Genomic DNA, 15,288 nt, shown 5'->3' with positions numbered 1-15,288 from the left:
GCCTGTATGTCCGAATAGAGTTAGGTTAAGATTTGAAAACAATCTTTATTATGACTCTAACTTATGTTCTAATCTCTGAATCATGTTTAATTCCAAGTATAAAATGTACATTTGTTCCTCCTTAAGGACTACGGAGGTTTCCTGGCACTGATGATGCTGAAATCCACAGAGAAGCTGATCCGCTGTGCTGCAGCTCAGGCTCCCATCATCGACTGGTCCATGTACGGTGAGTAAAATAACTGTTTCTCCTTCTCACACATCTCCTCTTCTTTTTTAACATACACATCAGGGACTAGGAAATACTTATTACTTCTGCTCTTCTGCTGCTGCAGAGCCAATGTCTTTATCCTACATACTGCATTGTCTGGGTATCATGGCTTTAATCATCCTCAGTGTTCTGCTTTTGGGACTTCAGGCTTATTGAATTTTTAGGATGAAAAGCTGTCTTTCATTTCTGGAAGTTACTGTACATCAGAGGAGACGCTGCTGTCTTATATTGTGATTATAGTTTCCCTCTGGATCTTGTGTCTAACAAGCAAAGACAGAGCAGAACAAGATGTTCTGGATGTTTAAAAGTTACAGTCAGAACATATGATGCATACATTTATTGTAAAATCCTGTTCAATTTCTGTGTGGATGTGTTACGTGCGGGTTGCACTGTTTTATTTAATTGTTTAATTGCTTCTTTCTTCCAGCTTCTGCCTTTTCGGAAAGATACCTCGGCTCACCATCAACTGAGGAGAACAAATACACAGTGAGCTGCTTTTACCAACCCTCTGTCCGTTAACTTTTTCATTTTATATCCAAAAATGCATCTTTTCCAGCAGCCATGTTATTCATTTAAAAATCAAAGGTATTGAAGAGCCTGCAATAACACCCATTATCTCAGAATCAACAAGAATCCAATTAAAAATGAACCAAATATTATACATTTCTGGGTAAATACACTAAATGTTCAATCCATTTATGCCTAAAGTTTATGGTTACAGTGCAAGGAAAATGCCACATTTGTTTGATTTAGTCCAAAGACATGAAATCAGGACTCTGACAAAACCTGACAAACTTCTGCAAAGTTTAACACGTTTTAAAAAAAAAAACAAATCAATGTTAGAATCAGGAAAATTAGGTTTATAAATATAACGCGAACCCTATTCTTTCCTTCAAATTAAAGTCACATCACTGATAATCAATACGATTGAGCAGGTAAGTTCATGTTTAAATTTTTGCATCAAAGTTCTGTTATAAAAAAAACTTCTTTACTTTAAAAGAACCACAATAGCAATAAGGCCTGCTGCTGCTGATGAAATTAAACAGTGAACTACTTAAACAGAGTCAAAGTTTGACGCTCTATCTTCAGTGACATTTTTTTTTCCATCCTAATAAAATGACTTCAAAAATATAACTTTTCTTTCCACAAAATGTTTCCTTTTGTTTTGCTCACACAGCTCTCCATAAAATCAAACTGCTTTGTTTTTTCCCACAAAAAAAAAGGTCCTAAATAAGAAAGTGTGGCCTTGAGTGTTTCTAAAAAAAGTGTCCTTTGCAGCAGCAGAGAGGGAAAAACACACAGACATGAAAAACGCCGGAGGCTCAGGCAAAGAAAGAGAAATGACACTATTGTCCTCCAAGTGAAGGTCACAGTCAAAGTGTGTTTTCCCTCCTAAGTGGGTTGCTTTTAACTGGGCCAGAGGACGCTATTTTTGTGACTCTCACAGCAAGAGGTCTAGAGGGGGAGGGGGGGGGTCTGCTTTAGATGACATCCACAGAAGATGTGGTACGATGTGATCAGACGATAATCAGCAGGATACCATCAGTCACTCTGTCCTCTGAGACTCAAAGAGAGAAATGGGTTTTTAAAATGTCCGCTTGATGATTTCACTTTCTGTTTGAATCACAGCAGGAAAAAAAAAGATTGATGAGATTGAGATATTGTTTAATAAAACAGCCAGAATCCAAACTCCCCCAAGCGAGAGATCTTAATACAATCTCAAAATGTAAGAAACTCTCGCTTCCATTTTTCACTTTGAATTCTACTCATGCTGCTTGACACGACAAAGGTCAACTCGCTTTCTAGATATCCTTCCATGACCTTCAAAGGGCCTATTTTCTGCTCACACCAACATTAGTATTGTTCCCAAACACAATATTAATAGAATATATCTAAATTACACAGCTACTTCTAAAGTAAAAGTGAAGCTTTATTCATTTTGAGTGGATTTACCAGTAGGTTTATTTGCCTTCTGTCATGAGAGACAGATTCCGATTTCAAAGAGCAAGAGTTAGCTTAGCTTAGCTTAGCTTTGTATAAACTGCTAGCATTGCTCTGTCCAAAGCTAAAGTTTCAATAAGCCTAAAAATAGTTAAAAACAACAACAAGTAGTTGTAAAGCAGCTCATCCTTTGCCAAGTAAATAATGAATCACTTTTACTAATTCTACAATTACTCTAACAACAGAGTCCGCTAAACGATGCTCGCTAAACAAGCCTTTATATAAATGCTATGTGTAGTTCAACAGAACTAAGCTGAACAGCTCTGTGCTGCCAATACAGGAAAGAGTACCAATCTAATCTTCTGTCAGCAAAAAAATACAACTATTAAAAAATGTTTAATGTTCCATTGATGAGAAGACAAATTAAAAATGTGTTTAAAATAATTTGTCCGTTCTATTTGTGTGTCCAGGCATCTAAAGTTCTCCCCAACATGAAAGGTCTGCAGGGAGGATCTATCTTTCTTGCTCACGGCACAGCTGACGGTACACACTTCGCCTCTTTTCTCCTCATTATTTAAAATAAAGCATAAAGTGTCCTTTTCATACTAACCAGTGTTATTAAAGAAGACGTGAGTCTGTTCATCTGATGGTCGTGTCCTTTTCAACGAGCCTGTCATTGATGTAGATGGTATTAAAACTTGACCTTGATGAGCGCCGAAGCTTTTATATCCAGCAGCTGAATTAACCTCTGGTGACACTGATTTGCATGTTCTCTTCTTTTTTCTACAGCGAATGTTCACTTTCAGCATTCTGCAGAGCTCATCAAACACTTGATAAAGATTGGAGCCAACTATACCATGCAGGTAAAAACTACACTCTAAGAAAAGAACATATTTCATTCATAAAAAAGCTTCTTCATCCGGGACTGGAGACAGAATTAAAATACACCGATTTCACGAGGACCTCCTATGTTCTCCTTTTTTTAATGAATGTCTGTCTTGCCTTTTTTAGTTTCATCTCCAGCCTTCAAAAATGTTTGTGTTTTTTCTTTGATAAACTTGGTCTCTTGTACATCTTCTGAACACTAAGATCCTCCATTGCAAGGCTGGAAAAGCAATTATGAAACACTCCTTAAACAAAAAAAAAAAAAAAAAAAGCCAAGATTTTGGTGAAAAAAAAGATACTCTTTAAAGCAATACAAGCAGTGTCATGCTGTTGTTAGACCTGGAGCTATTTACCCGGTTTTTAATGGGTTTTCACTGAGTGTTCAAGGATTAAATGTACTGTCTTGGGTTCATAAAACTTTATTGAACAGACTCTACAAACATCAAACTGCAATAAATTGAAATAAAAAAGGAAATATTTCTTTCAGAATAAAAGCTTTTTTTGACAGAAACCAAAACAAACACTTAAATCAGACGATAAATCTCCACTCAGTGTCTTCTTGCTCACCTTCTTAAATGACTTTCATTTGCAGATTGAGTTTGCTTTTTTGTCATAGAGCTAATATGGATGTCAAAACTGCAATTATTCTTAGCATTTAATTGTTTTAATGTGTATGGTGGTTAAATGGTAGCTGATGAAGAAGAAGACTGTCACTCAGGTCAAAAGCTTCAAAACTAACAAGCTATTAAGTAGACCTGAGTCCGAATAGATCCTTGATTTATTCTGCCATGAAACAAATCAACTCATGAACTGGTATTCCAAAAGTTTCTCTGTGCACACCAAATTGATGGTTTTGTATCTTCTTTATTCTTGCATCCCTTGTGTTTTTCTGTCAGATTTACCCGGACGAGGGACACTTTCTGTCAAAACGCAGCCGGATTCAGCTCACTCACTCCCTAATTGGTTACTTTAGAGGATGTCTGCTCGACGTATCATCATTACTCGACCAGGAAAAACGGGACGACGAGTGAGAGGCAGCGTGTGTGTGAGTCTGTTTGTTTAGGTGAGTGTGTGCCCCTGGTAAATAGAGTGTGTGTGTTTTATACCTGTAGCACAAACGTTTGACGGACTGGAGATGCTTCTTTACAACATATCAGTCTACTTATCGTCATCTTCTTAGTAGGATATAACTCCTTTAGTCACTTTTGTCAGAAACGGTTCATTTTGGGGTTCAGGCAAGATTTTAAATTCTATAAAATGTGGCTGAAGTTTGGTGGAGAAAGTGCTTAAAATATACATCAGCTCTGATGGCCCTCCAGTCATTGTGACGGGTTTCTGTCAGCAGTATTTGTGTGACTTGTTTTTCTGTACTATACTCATGTGTTCACCTTCCAACCTTTTGTGAAACCAGGCTGCCTTTGTTAACTCTATATGCTAGGTTGTTTTTTTTGCCTAGTCTTACATCAGTAGATTTTTAGGAGCCTGTTTTCTTGATTATAATCTCTATGAAACCTCCATTCAACGGGCCTGGATCATAGTAAAGGAAGTGTTCAAGTTTGTAGTACGTTGGCAGTCTGAGTAGTATTGACCAATCACGTATCAGCAGGCAGCGGTGTATGCAGGAAAAAACAGTCAGTATGGAGATCAAGCAGGTGGAATCAAAGATGGCCTGGCTCCCATCGGTGATAATCCGACATCGTTCTCTATAAACAGCTATCTACAAGTACGTAAGTGCAGCTAACAATCTATTCATGATCAATTCACTCAACCTTAACAACAAATCGTCTTGATGCTGTGTTGCAAGAGACAATCAGCATCCAGATTGAATGCATCAGAAAAGTTGTTTGTGAGGACAGACCTGACAAAACTTTCACTTCAACTTTTTACAAATTTGCATCATGATGTCGACACTTCAGCCAATTTAAGACCCAATAATTTCAAGTAAACTACAAGAAAGTAGGTTTTCTCTTCCATGTTTATATCAACCAAGACGTCAAACTCTTGCTGGTTTACAGTTAAACTGAGACTCACAAGAAAAAGTCTGAAACCACTTATTACTCTTCATCAATGGAAAAGGTTGGTAGAATATTCACTTTGTTTAATTCACTTGAATAAGTAATCGTGCTAATTTATTATCAAAGTGTCTAACGGTTGCTCCAGATAAATCTTTTCAAGTGCAACTTCTCGTCATTTTGCCACCACTTTGTGCTTAAAATGATTTTCTTTTTCTACATTAAACAAACACTTGAGGTTTGTTGAGTTACCCATAAACCTTTGCAGTGAAAGGCATCATAAGTGTTATAGCACAACGGTGGCTGAGAGCGTCCTTCACTATGGTTATGAGAGCATTTCAGAAAATTACCTTCAACCACACACGGGAGCCATAAATGCGCTGAGCTGAATGTCCTTGATGCTTGTTTTTTAGTTTTTAGACATTTGGTCTGTGGTTTAATGTAAGAATGAAATCAAGAGAAACTGGTGATTACCGGAATACAAAAGCTGTGGTAACCCCCTTATGGTTGGCTTTTGGTTGTCATGCCAACACACCTCTGAACAGCTCTTTGAAGTTGTGTGTATCAGCTTTGAGTCCGATTTAGAGACAAACTGTATCACGTCGTATTTATTGTTTCTATCAGGGTTTGTACTGTGAATTCAACTTAATTTATTTTGTTTTAGGGGCGAAACAGTGTGGGTGAGGGTTAATTGATGAAAACATGTTGTATTTTCTGGCTGTTTTAATATTAAAGAACAAATACATTAGCCATTCATATGTCTTTGAATTAATTTTTTTCTTTGCATGGGTTTAGTAAGGGATTAGCCAAATCCCTTACTGAAGTGTTAAAAGAACAAATACAGAGGTCTTTTTTGCTGTAAATACTAATTTCTGTCAATTGTATCTGTTAATTGCCCTTTTGCCGTACAGTACTCGGCAAACATGAGACACAAACAACTTTGAAAATTCCCTGTATCCTTGTAAGCTTATAGTTCAGTCTCTCTCTAACTTTCAGACTGAGGAGGATGTTAGAGGAGAACATTCAGGACACTCATGCAAAAAAGCAAGAATGTTTCTTTATCTTCCTCTCTGTCCTTTATAAATCCCTCGTCCACACACTGCTGAGTCTCTGCTCAGATTGAGTCTTAATTACTTCAAAGCAATTACAGAGCCAAAGATGGAGGAGCCATCCGCTGAGGAAGGACAGGAAAAGTCCAGTAGAAACTGTAAGTAATAACCTGACTTTACTGTTGGTCTTCTGGTGGTACTTTTACTGTAACAGGAGAAATTTGCCCAAATTATGACCTTCATTCAGAATATTACTGTCATCAGTCTGACCTGCAACAATATAAATGAACTCTTTCCAAAACATTGAAGTGTTATTCTGCAGCACATCTTTTCATACATTTAGCCAGGGATTATCCACATAATGTTGCCATTGACTGTATTGTATATGGTATATTTTTAGTTTGTTGTGTGCATCTCACCTTCTCCCCTACACTGTAGTTGTAATAGGTAACACCACACTGCCATCTTGTGGAAGAACAACCACAGCACACTAAACTGGATTAAAAGTGTCAGATCTTTTATTTACTCAATAACTGGGCTTTTGCACAAGTTAAAGATTATGTGGAAATAACAGGAAATGTGACTTGAGTTTAACAGTAATGACTTACAGCCTCGTTTCCTGTTTTATTTATGGATGCAGTGCACTGAAGTTCAGCTTTAGGCAAGAAAGATTTGACCAGGAATTGTAGATTTGAACAGCTTTATTTAGAAAAAGCATTAAAGGCACATCCTCTCTCATCAGAGAGTCTTCTTTTAACCAGACAACTGCTCCTTGCAGTAACACGAGTTGATTAGTGGTCTACATATCAACACTTCAAATGAACCCGTTACATGAAGGAGAGCTTTACACTGTCTTTAATACTCCTCCCCCTCCTCGTCCTCCTCAAATGAGTCGACTCCGACCTCCTCGTAGTCCTTCTCCAGAGCGGCCATGTCTTCTCTGGCCTCTGAGAACTCGCCCTCCTCCATCCCCTCCCCAACGTACCAGTGGACGAAGGCCCTCTTGGCGTACATGAGGTCAAACTTATGGTCGAGTCTAGCCCAAGCCTCCGCGATGGCGGTGGTGTTGCTCAGCATGCACACTGCTCGCTGCACCTTGGCAAGATCTCCTCCAGGAACCACAGTGGGAGGCTGGTAGTTGATTCCCACCTTGAAGCCTGTGGGGCACCAGTCCACAAACTGGATGCTCCGCTTGGTTTTGATGTGACAGATAGCAGAGTTGACATCTTTGGGAACTACATCACCACGGTACAGCAGGCAGCAAGCCATGTACTTTCCATGACGTGGGTCACATTTGACCATCTGATTGGCGGGCTCGAAGCATGAGTTGGTTATATCTGCAACAGTGAGCTGCTCGTGGTAAGCTTTTTCTGCAGAGATTACTGGAGCGTAGGTCGCCAACGGGAAGTGAATTCTTGGGTAGGGCACCAAGTTGGTCTGGAACTCTGTCAAGTCCACATTCAAGGCACCGTCGAAGCGCAAAGAAGCTGTGATTGATGAGACAATCTGGCTAATGAGGCGGTTCAGATTGGTGTATGACGGGCGCTCGATGTCAAGGTTCCGGCGGCAGATGTCGTAGATCGCCTCGTTGTCCACCATGAAGGCACAGTCAGAGTGCTCCAGGGTGGTGTGGGTGGTTAGGATGGAGTTGTATGGTTCAACTACAGCTGTGGACACCTGAGGAGCTGGATAGATGGCAAACTCTAGTTTGGATTTCTTGCCGAAGTCGACAGAGAGGCGCTCCATGAGTAGGGAGGTGAAGCCAGAGCCAGTTCCTCCTCCGAAGGAGTGAAAGACGAGGAAACCTTGGAGCCCGGTGCACTGGTCAGACTGGAATTGAAACACAGAATCTACCGTTATTACTTCTGGTCAATTGTGTTCCCTTTTGTCTTAATGCAAATCAAATCCATGGTCTCTTGTGAATTTTGACTTAAAGACAAAAAGGGATTAAGATTCATACCAGTTTGCGGGTCCTGTCGAGCACAGAGTCTATGTGCTCCTTCCCGACGGTATAGTGACCGCGGGCGTAGTTGTTTGCGGCGTCCTCCTTTCCTGAGATCAGCTGCTCAGGGTGGAAGAGCTGGCGGTATGTGCCTGTACGCACCTCATCTAGAACACAGTAAAGACAAGGATGAGGAAATATGAAACCGTTTTAATTATGATAAAGGTTTTGGAGCTTGGATACAACTTGTCAAGTTATATAGATTTTGTGCATTTAAACCGCAAAGATGAGCCATCTTGCAGCATTCTTTGGTGCTTTTCATTTATTTAGCAAAAATGCATACATCCAACAAAAGGCAATACGCTATACCTGGTTTATCTTTGCTTTTTTCCTGAAGTGAGCCTCTGAGATCTGATTGGCTGATTCAAACTCAAGTGGGTGTGGGCACAGTACACATGAGCGGCCTTAAAAATGTGAGTTGTCCGAAATTAACTTAGGCCAAAATATAAATTCATTAGAATTTGAGAAACTTTAATCAGCTAGTTTTATCCTTATAGCCATATTGTCTTTAAAGTTACTTTGACTAAAAAAGTCTCCGTGATAAATTAACTGCCTAACCACCTTTTACCAGCTGTCAAGCAGGACCTTCAAACACTGACTCACAGGTTAACAAGTCAAAATGCATATCTTCTTTTATGTTTTTGCCCTGAAGCTTGAAGTAATTCCTCTTTGACTCACCAATAACGGTGGGTTCCAGGTCGACAAAGATGGCTCTTGGGACATACTTCCCAGTACCGGTCTCACTGAAGAACGTGGTGAAGGAGTCGTCGTAGCCAGTGGAAGGCTTGCTGGGCATTTGGCCGTCCGGCTGGATGCCATGCTCCAGGCAGTAAAGCTCCCAGCAGGTGTTGCCCATCTGGACCCCAGCCTGGCCGACATGTATGGAGATACACTCACGCTGTGGAGGAAAAAGAAGAGGTTTTGTTAAAGTTTTATTCTTCACTTCTCTTTCTTGATGTTAAACCCCTGTAAACATTTACTGCCTTCCAGTTGGAACATGTCAAAATTACCACTAAAACATGCAAAACAAAACTCATTTAAACTTCTTATCTTTCTTTAAAAACAAAAAACACAACTGTTGAGAGTATAGAAACAGGGCGGAGCCAGTGACTAAACCTCATTTGAATTTTAAACATACAAGTAAAACCGTTTTGCTGGTTAGCTCAATGACAGTACATGTGCTTTAAACTTGTCTTAACCTTCAGGAAATGTCAGCTGCCAGCTTATGACCCCTTGTGAAATATTTGCAACAGAATCTAAGTTCTCTACATAAAACTGTTACGACTTCAAAGTAGGATGTAACAAGTCTAATCAGGAGTCAGCAATCTGAATACGCAAGCAGACGTGATTAACACCAACATGTAAAAGTCTCTGTGGGGACCAAAGTGCTCCCACACCCTGCTGAAGTATGTCTATGCCTTGTAAAGATGTGGGTGTGGAAGGGGGAGGAGTTTGAGGGGGCAGTGGGTGAGGCTTGGAGAGGACTGGAACAAGTTTGGTCTCATCATTTATACAGGAAATGTGGTCTGAGGGAGTTAAAAAGCAACAACTTCTGCTCAAGTCGGCCCCATTTCAGAGGAACTTAAAAATGCCAATGTAACAAGAGACAGAAAGTCAATGCAAACCCCCCATGATGTACCAACTTGGGTGTTTGCTTTAATGCAGCGGCTAGTCTGTCAACAAGAGGCCAGCTGTTTCTGCTAACATGAGACAAACATGTCAAGAAAAAATAAATGGCATGTGCCCCTCTGTTAGAAGTCTTTCATACCTGCCAAGACTAGAGTTGGAGTAAACTAAACCCTTGTACTTCTGTTAAGTAAATAATTTGTTTTATGAGGTTACTTAATGGCAGCTGTGGCACCTCTGACCTAATTTCTGAAGAGAACACACAAGCCAGTGAAAACTTCATGTTGTGAAATTCTAGAGTTGGCCCTCTTATAGAGCCTAAAGCTGAACCTGAAAACATCCAGACAGGGCAGCGCGCCATGTTTTTCCAGTGAGGCCTCTTTAGAAAAACAAACAACCAGCTTTCAATAGAGCACAGCAAAACATGTCAATCCTCTGAGAGGGTCTCTGGGTCTGATCAGCAGTCTTAACATATATTTGACTTACAGAAAGTTTTTAATCAGGAATGATCTTTAGGAAGTGGATTTGTAGTGTTTGACCTACTTTCTTTAAACAAAGCCTCACATTGAAGATTTGTAAGATTTTCTTGTAAATATTTTAGTTTTGAAATGAGTGATAGAGTGACTCACTTCCATTATAATAAATACAGTATATAAAAATAGTATTCCCTCTTTGGAGGTATGATGACAGATTTTAGCAGAAATAAAAAAAATACCTGATGTGTTTTGATTTTGAGATTGTACACAAGTCATTTGTTAATATTAACATTAGTTTAAACAACTGTATTAAGGGAAATTGTTTTGGAGCAACTAAACTTTAAAAAGGAATTAAACAGTGAGAAACAGACAACAACACTATCTTATATATACTAAAATATTTCCATATTTGGAATTGTTAGCATGAAGTAATTGATAAATGGGTCAAAATTTGTTGGAATTATTTAAAATGGCTTGAAGCACAGGGCCCACTTAAAACCTACAAATCTCCAAACAGGACTACAAATGAACTGTTCGCTTTTATGAACCACCACAGACAAAGAGTGGACAGTTTTGATTTATAGTTTTCATTCTAGACTGAGGCTTGTTTTGAATTTGGATCCCTTTTTCCTCCCCTCCCCCCTAAAAAGCTTGGGATAGGACGCAGCGGGGCGGGGTTGCTGTCTGACACCATGACAGGGGAGTTGCCAAGTAAGGCGATGGCAGCCAGCTCAGCAGCTGGCTATTTTGAGGGAAGCTTCAATCATGCAACCCACAGAGAGACAGTCAGATACACTCTAACCCAGTGATTTGGGAGAAGATAGGAGGGGGGTTGCGAGATGCATTTAAAACACATACATAAAAACTCAAAAGTATTTTCAACTTCACATTTTACTCATTATTGTAATACTGTACATGTATATATGTACAAACAAGTAGTTCATTAAAAAAATAAAATAAAACTATATTAATAAAATTAGATTTGTGCTGAAATGTAATAACTATGTAAACAGTCCTTAAAATTTAAGTTTGCACATGAACACATGCACATGGGTGTTTGTTGCTCTTATAATAATGAAAATGCACACAGACATCACCCGTGTGTCTGTTCAAATTTGTTTGTCTACTCCTGGAGATCACTCGTATTTGTCCTCTGGCGTTTATTACAATAAATTACCAAAATGAAAGTTGGTTTTCAGGCTGTAGGATTCTTTTGTGTTGTTCTAATGCTTGTGTTTGGATAGGCTTAGTGTTTGTGCTTTGATGCGTACAGTTATAGTCTTTACACGGCTCCAGGGACAGTGTGGGCCCCCCAGTGTCTACCCCACTGACCTGTTAGTACTGCAGCCTCAGCGTCTGTGTCCACAGACCGCACCCATCACCTCACTTTCAGGGCGCATCTGACCACCCCTTGTTGCTAGGTTACAAAAGTGTACTATATGCTCCCACCTGTATAATGACCATTAGGTGTGTTTTAGATAGATCAGTGTGCTTAATAATTGGTTTTATTCAAGGAACCATCACCATGCAGACATTAAAATAATATTAGGTTTTCGTGTTCTGACATACGCAGCAGCTCTAGACCTGCATCCTACGCCATTGTTGTTGACAATGGCTGAAATTAGAAGCCCCGCCCCTTATTGAATTTGATTGGTCAGTGAGGGAGGAGTAACATTGATAAACTCCGCGTTATTCCGAAACTATTTCCAACTGCGTGCACTGCGACACAAAACAGCTGACGCAGAGGGCGTGTTGGCGCGCAGGATGTTGAACTACAATGACATCGTATTGGAAATAAGCTCTGACAGCTCTAAAAAAAGGCCCGAATGAAAATACACATGTTATGGACAATTTGCAAGTATAATAATAATTTGTAGTTAGGAGTGTAGTGTAGGCAGCCTATATTCTAACTTTATGTTGGCTGTAGGCCTATGTAAAAAAAAAAAGTGTGGAAGTGGAGCTCTGTTAGCTCCGGTGTTAAAACCGGTTACAACACGCCACATCCGCTCATGTTAACACAGACACACGGCCATTGAAATCAGGTCTAGGGCGGTAACATGTGCCAACCCCCTTCTATGATACATCCACGCGGAAAGGCCAGTTATTATCTACTTCCTGTATCTTGTCTTTTAACTGCGTCACAGATGGCGTTTGAGGGCTTAAAAAGACAGAGAAGCATTGTGCGGTAAGTCTGCGGTGTACCAAGAAACCCGCACAATCGGGTAAAACTCATGACTTCACGAATGAAAATTAATTGTAGGGATTAAATTGCCCCTTAGACAGATCTGAAGCCAGAAAACAAAAACGCGACAGATTATTTTAAAGTGGAAAAGCAACTTTGTAGACAGGACCCCCCCCCACCCCTCTATGTTGTATTTGGCCCAACAGGATGCGCCATCATAGTGGGAAAAACAAACTTTTCCTCTCAAAGACACTTCTTTGATCCACTCCTGACTTTCCAAAATGGCCTGAAAACCTCTCAGCACGTCACAGAGTTTGAAAAAGATAACGTCAAAAAGGGAAAAGGTCATCGTCCTTAACTCCAAAGAATGAACTTCAGACTCTTCAGCTCTTTTAAAAATGTTAATCCCAAGATTATAGTCATGCGCCTGCCCTCACAAATATGCATGTGAGCTGCCTTTTGTGTGGATTTTTTTTTTAATTTTTCAACACGTGGTGTGTCTCTTTTATGCGTTAATCTTTCAGTCTAACACCACGGGTATGCAGCAGCTTATCAGCACAATGGTGAGCAGCAGAAATAGAAATGTACAAATGCACAAGCGGCCTCTGAAAGCCACATCAGCATTACCAAAAGCAGCCACACAAACGGGCAGCAATGGCCTCCAGTGCCCATATGGAAACTGTTAACCTATACTGGAGCCAGAGCCACATGTCTGGTAACGTGTTTCCACTGATTGACTTTATGTTTAAAATTATTCAATGGCGTGTATGTGATGCAGCATCACATACACGTCTGGAAAGTAAAGTAGAAATATTTTACGAAAGATTAAGTTTAAAAACATTTTGGAGGGAAACTAACAGGAAATCCACCATTATTACACAAGACCAGATGAAAAGTCACTTAAACACTCAAAAGTAGCGCCTATAATACAGAAAAAAATTGCCGTGCGCATCTTAGTGAAGAAACGTCAGTAATAGTGCGTTAATACTCACCATGATGCTGTTCGGATTGTCTTTTATTTGAAAGAAGAAGGAGAAGAAGTTTTAAGTCTCACAGTGCACCTATAATGAGAGCCCTGTGAGTCGAGTCCTGTCATAGGGTGACGCACACACATTTATAGCCTCTGCAGGAGGGGGCGGAGGAGGATAAGGAGGAACCTTCAGTGAGATATTGCTTCCTGTTTGACCTCTTCAGAGTAAAAGCAACATCCCATGGCTCTCACATGATCCTGAAGTGACATTCCAGAGGTGCAAGAGTGAGTTCAATCCCCTTCAACTTCAATCTTTATTTTAGACCTTTAACTCCAACAATCCTTATTTAAAAAACTAAATTAACTGAAGTTAACCGTGCTTTTATTCCCTCTGACACCAATTGACAGACAAAATTGGGACAACAAGAATTGTTTTACCCTTTTAACGTCTCATAAAACATGTTAAAACAACTATTTTTATGTGAATAATTAATCAAAGGTTCTTGTATTCACTCCCTCTTCCTTTTTCACAAATAGTATGTATGGTTTTGTTCTGCTCTTTACTTCACGCCTGAGATGGTTGATATGGTTTAGAAGTACTTCATATATCTTCATGTATTACTCTTCATTTCTCATCTTATATTCTTATTGTATTTGTTTTCAAACATTTGTTAAATCATACAAAACATACCCGTAGGTAAACCTTTAGCCAAAGTTGACTCAATGCTAAGCCCATAATTCTCTCCACACATGAAACAAGATAAGCAAGCCCTAAGTGGACATACTGATATGCATTTTATTTCTCTCTGTTTTCCAGATAGTGGATTACTCTCCTTGTTCCCTAAAGATTTCAACTAATATATCTCGTTATCTTGGGCTAACAACGCTGGTTTTCTGTGATAACGATCTCAATAAATTAACTGGGAAGCAGGCGTTGTTATCCTGACACAACAAGATAAATACGTCCAGAGAAAACTACCTAAATGTTCTTTTTGTCACAGGAGAACTGAGTAAAATAAAATGTATGGATGAAAGTGTGTTAGGGCTCCTGTAATAAGATATACACGTATAAGTATCTACCAGTACTTCAGATACCTAAAGAAAGACTTGAAAAGGCCCACATTAGAATATCTATTAATTCAACTGTTAATAGTTGTGCTGTTTAATGCCTTTAAATGTAGGCCTCATTATAGATATTTTCTCTTCATAAGCTTGGAGATACAGGGTCAATGTTTCTTATTTTATAAATATATAATAATTTATTAGTTGTTTTTTTATACTGATTTGTCCGCAGTATTACTGCAGTGATTCCATTTGATGCAATACACTTTAAAGTCACTAGATGGAGTCCTTGTCATGTTTATTTTGCATCCAGCACATTGACTGCTTAAGAATACCATATATGACATTTATATTATTGTTTTTGTCTTCATCCTGTTGTATTGTTATGTCTTAGATCAGCTTTTTTTGAACGTTTACACTTTATTTGTATGACAATGGACTTTTAGGTCACAGGAACACATTCGTTATAATGCACAGCAGCAAGATCTGTATTTACAAATAAATTGTTTTTGGCAAAGGTTACTTATTAAGGAACAAATTAAAAATCACGCCCACTGCACTGCATCGAATAAGTGGAAGATTAAGACAAACTTAGAGCCTGATGTATGCAAGCATATTGTCCTTTTATAGCCATCATACTTTCCCTAGTTTGTACCTAGTGCATGACTCAGCTGCTTTCTTGGTGTCATTTTTTGTGCTTCAATATTTAAATTGTGCTTTTTTCTGCAGTTTGTGTCACATGCATATACGTATATATGTTCTAGTCATACTGATGCATATGCTTAAAATAATATTCTAATAGTGTCGAGCTGGTG

The 15,288-nt window shown here is 39.2% G+C and overlaps 2 protein-coding genes across 3 annotated transcripts in view; one reads left to right on the top strand and one right to left on the bottom strand.

Moving 5' to 3' along the window:
- The window catches only part of LOC109984157 (inactive dipeptidyl peptidase 10), a 43,879-nt gene extending 38,019 nt beyond the window's left edge, over positions 1–5,860 (top strand). For both annotated transcript variants that reach the window (XM_020634189.2, XM_020634190.2), the window contains exons 23-27: positions 127–226; positions 696–754; positions 2,680–2,752; positions 2,999–3,072; positions 3,991–5,860. In XM_020634189.2, the coding sequence (XP_020489845.2) occupies positions 127–226; positions 696–754; positions 2,680–2,752; positions 2,999–3,072; positions 3,991–4,125 (441 nt within the window). In that variant the 3' untranslated portion in view covers positions 4,126–5,860. The remainder of the gene's footprint in view (positions 1–126; positions 227–695; positions 755–2,679; positions 2,753–2,998; positions 3,073–3,990) is intronic.
- A 978-nt stretch (positions 5,861–6,838) lies between these two features.
- On the bottom strand, positions 6,839–13,586 carry LOC109984161 (tubulin alpha chain). Its single transcript, XM_020634194.3, has 4 exons — positions 13,434–13,586; positions 8,836–9,055; positions 8,116–8,264; positions 6,839–7,985 (listed from the first exon to the last, which is right to left on the bottom strand). The coding sequence occupies exons 1-4, from the start codon at positions 13,434–13,436 to the stop codon at positions 7,011–7,013; spliced, it is 1,347 nt and encodes a 448-aa protein (XP_020489850.1). The 5' UTR covers positions 13,437–13,586; the 3' UTR covers positions 6,839–7,010.
- Between the last annotated feature and the right edge of the window lie 1,702 nt (positions 13,587–15,288).

Source organism: Labrus bergylta, chromosome 24, assembly GCF_963930695.1.
Source record: "Labrus bergylta chromosome 24, fLabBer1.1, whole genome shotgun sequence".
NCBI classification, from domain to species: domain Eukaryota; kingdom Metazoa; phylum Chordata; class Actinopteri; order Labriformes; family Labridae; genus Labrus; species Labrus bergylta.
Note: the sequence above shows the minus strand (reverse complement) of the source record. Positions and strands in the feature narration are given on the sequence as shown.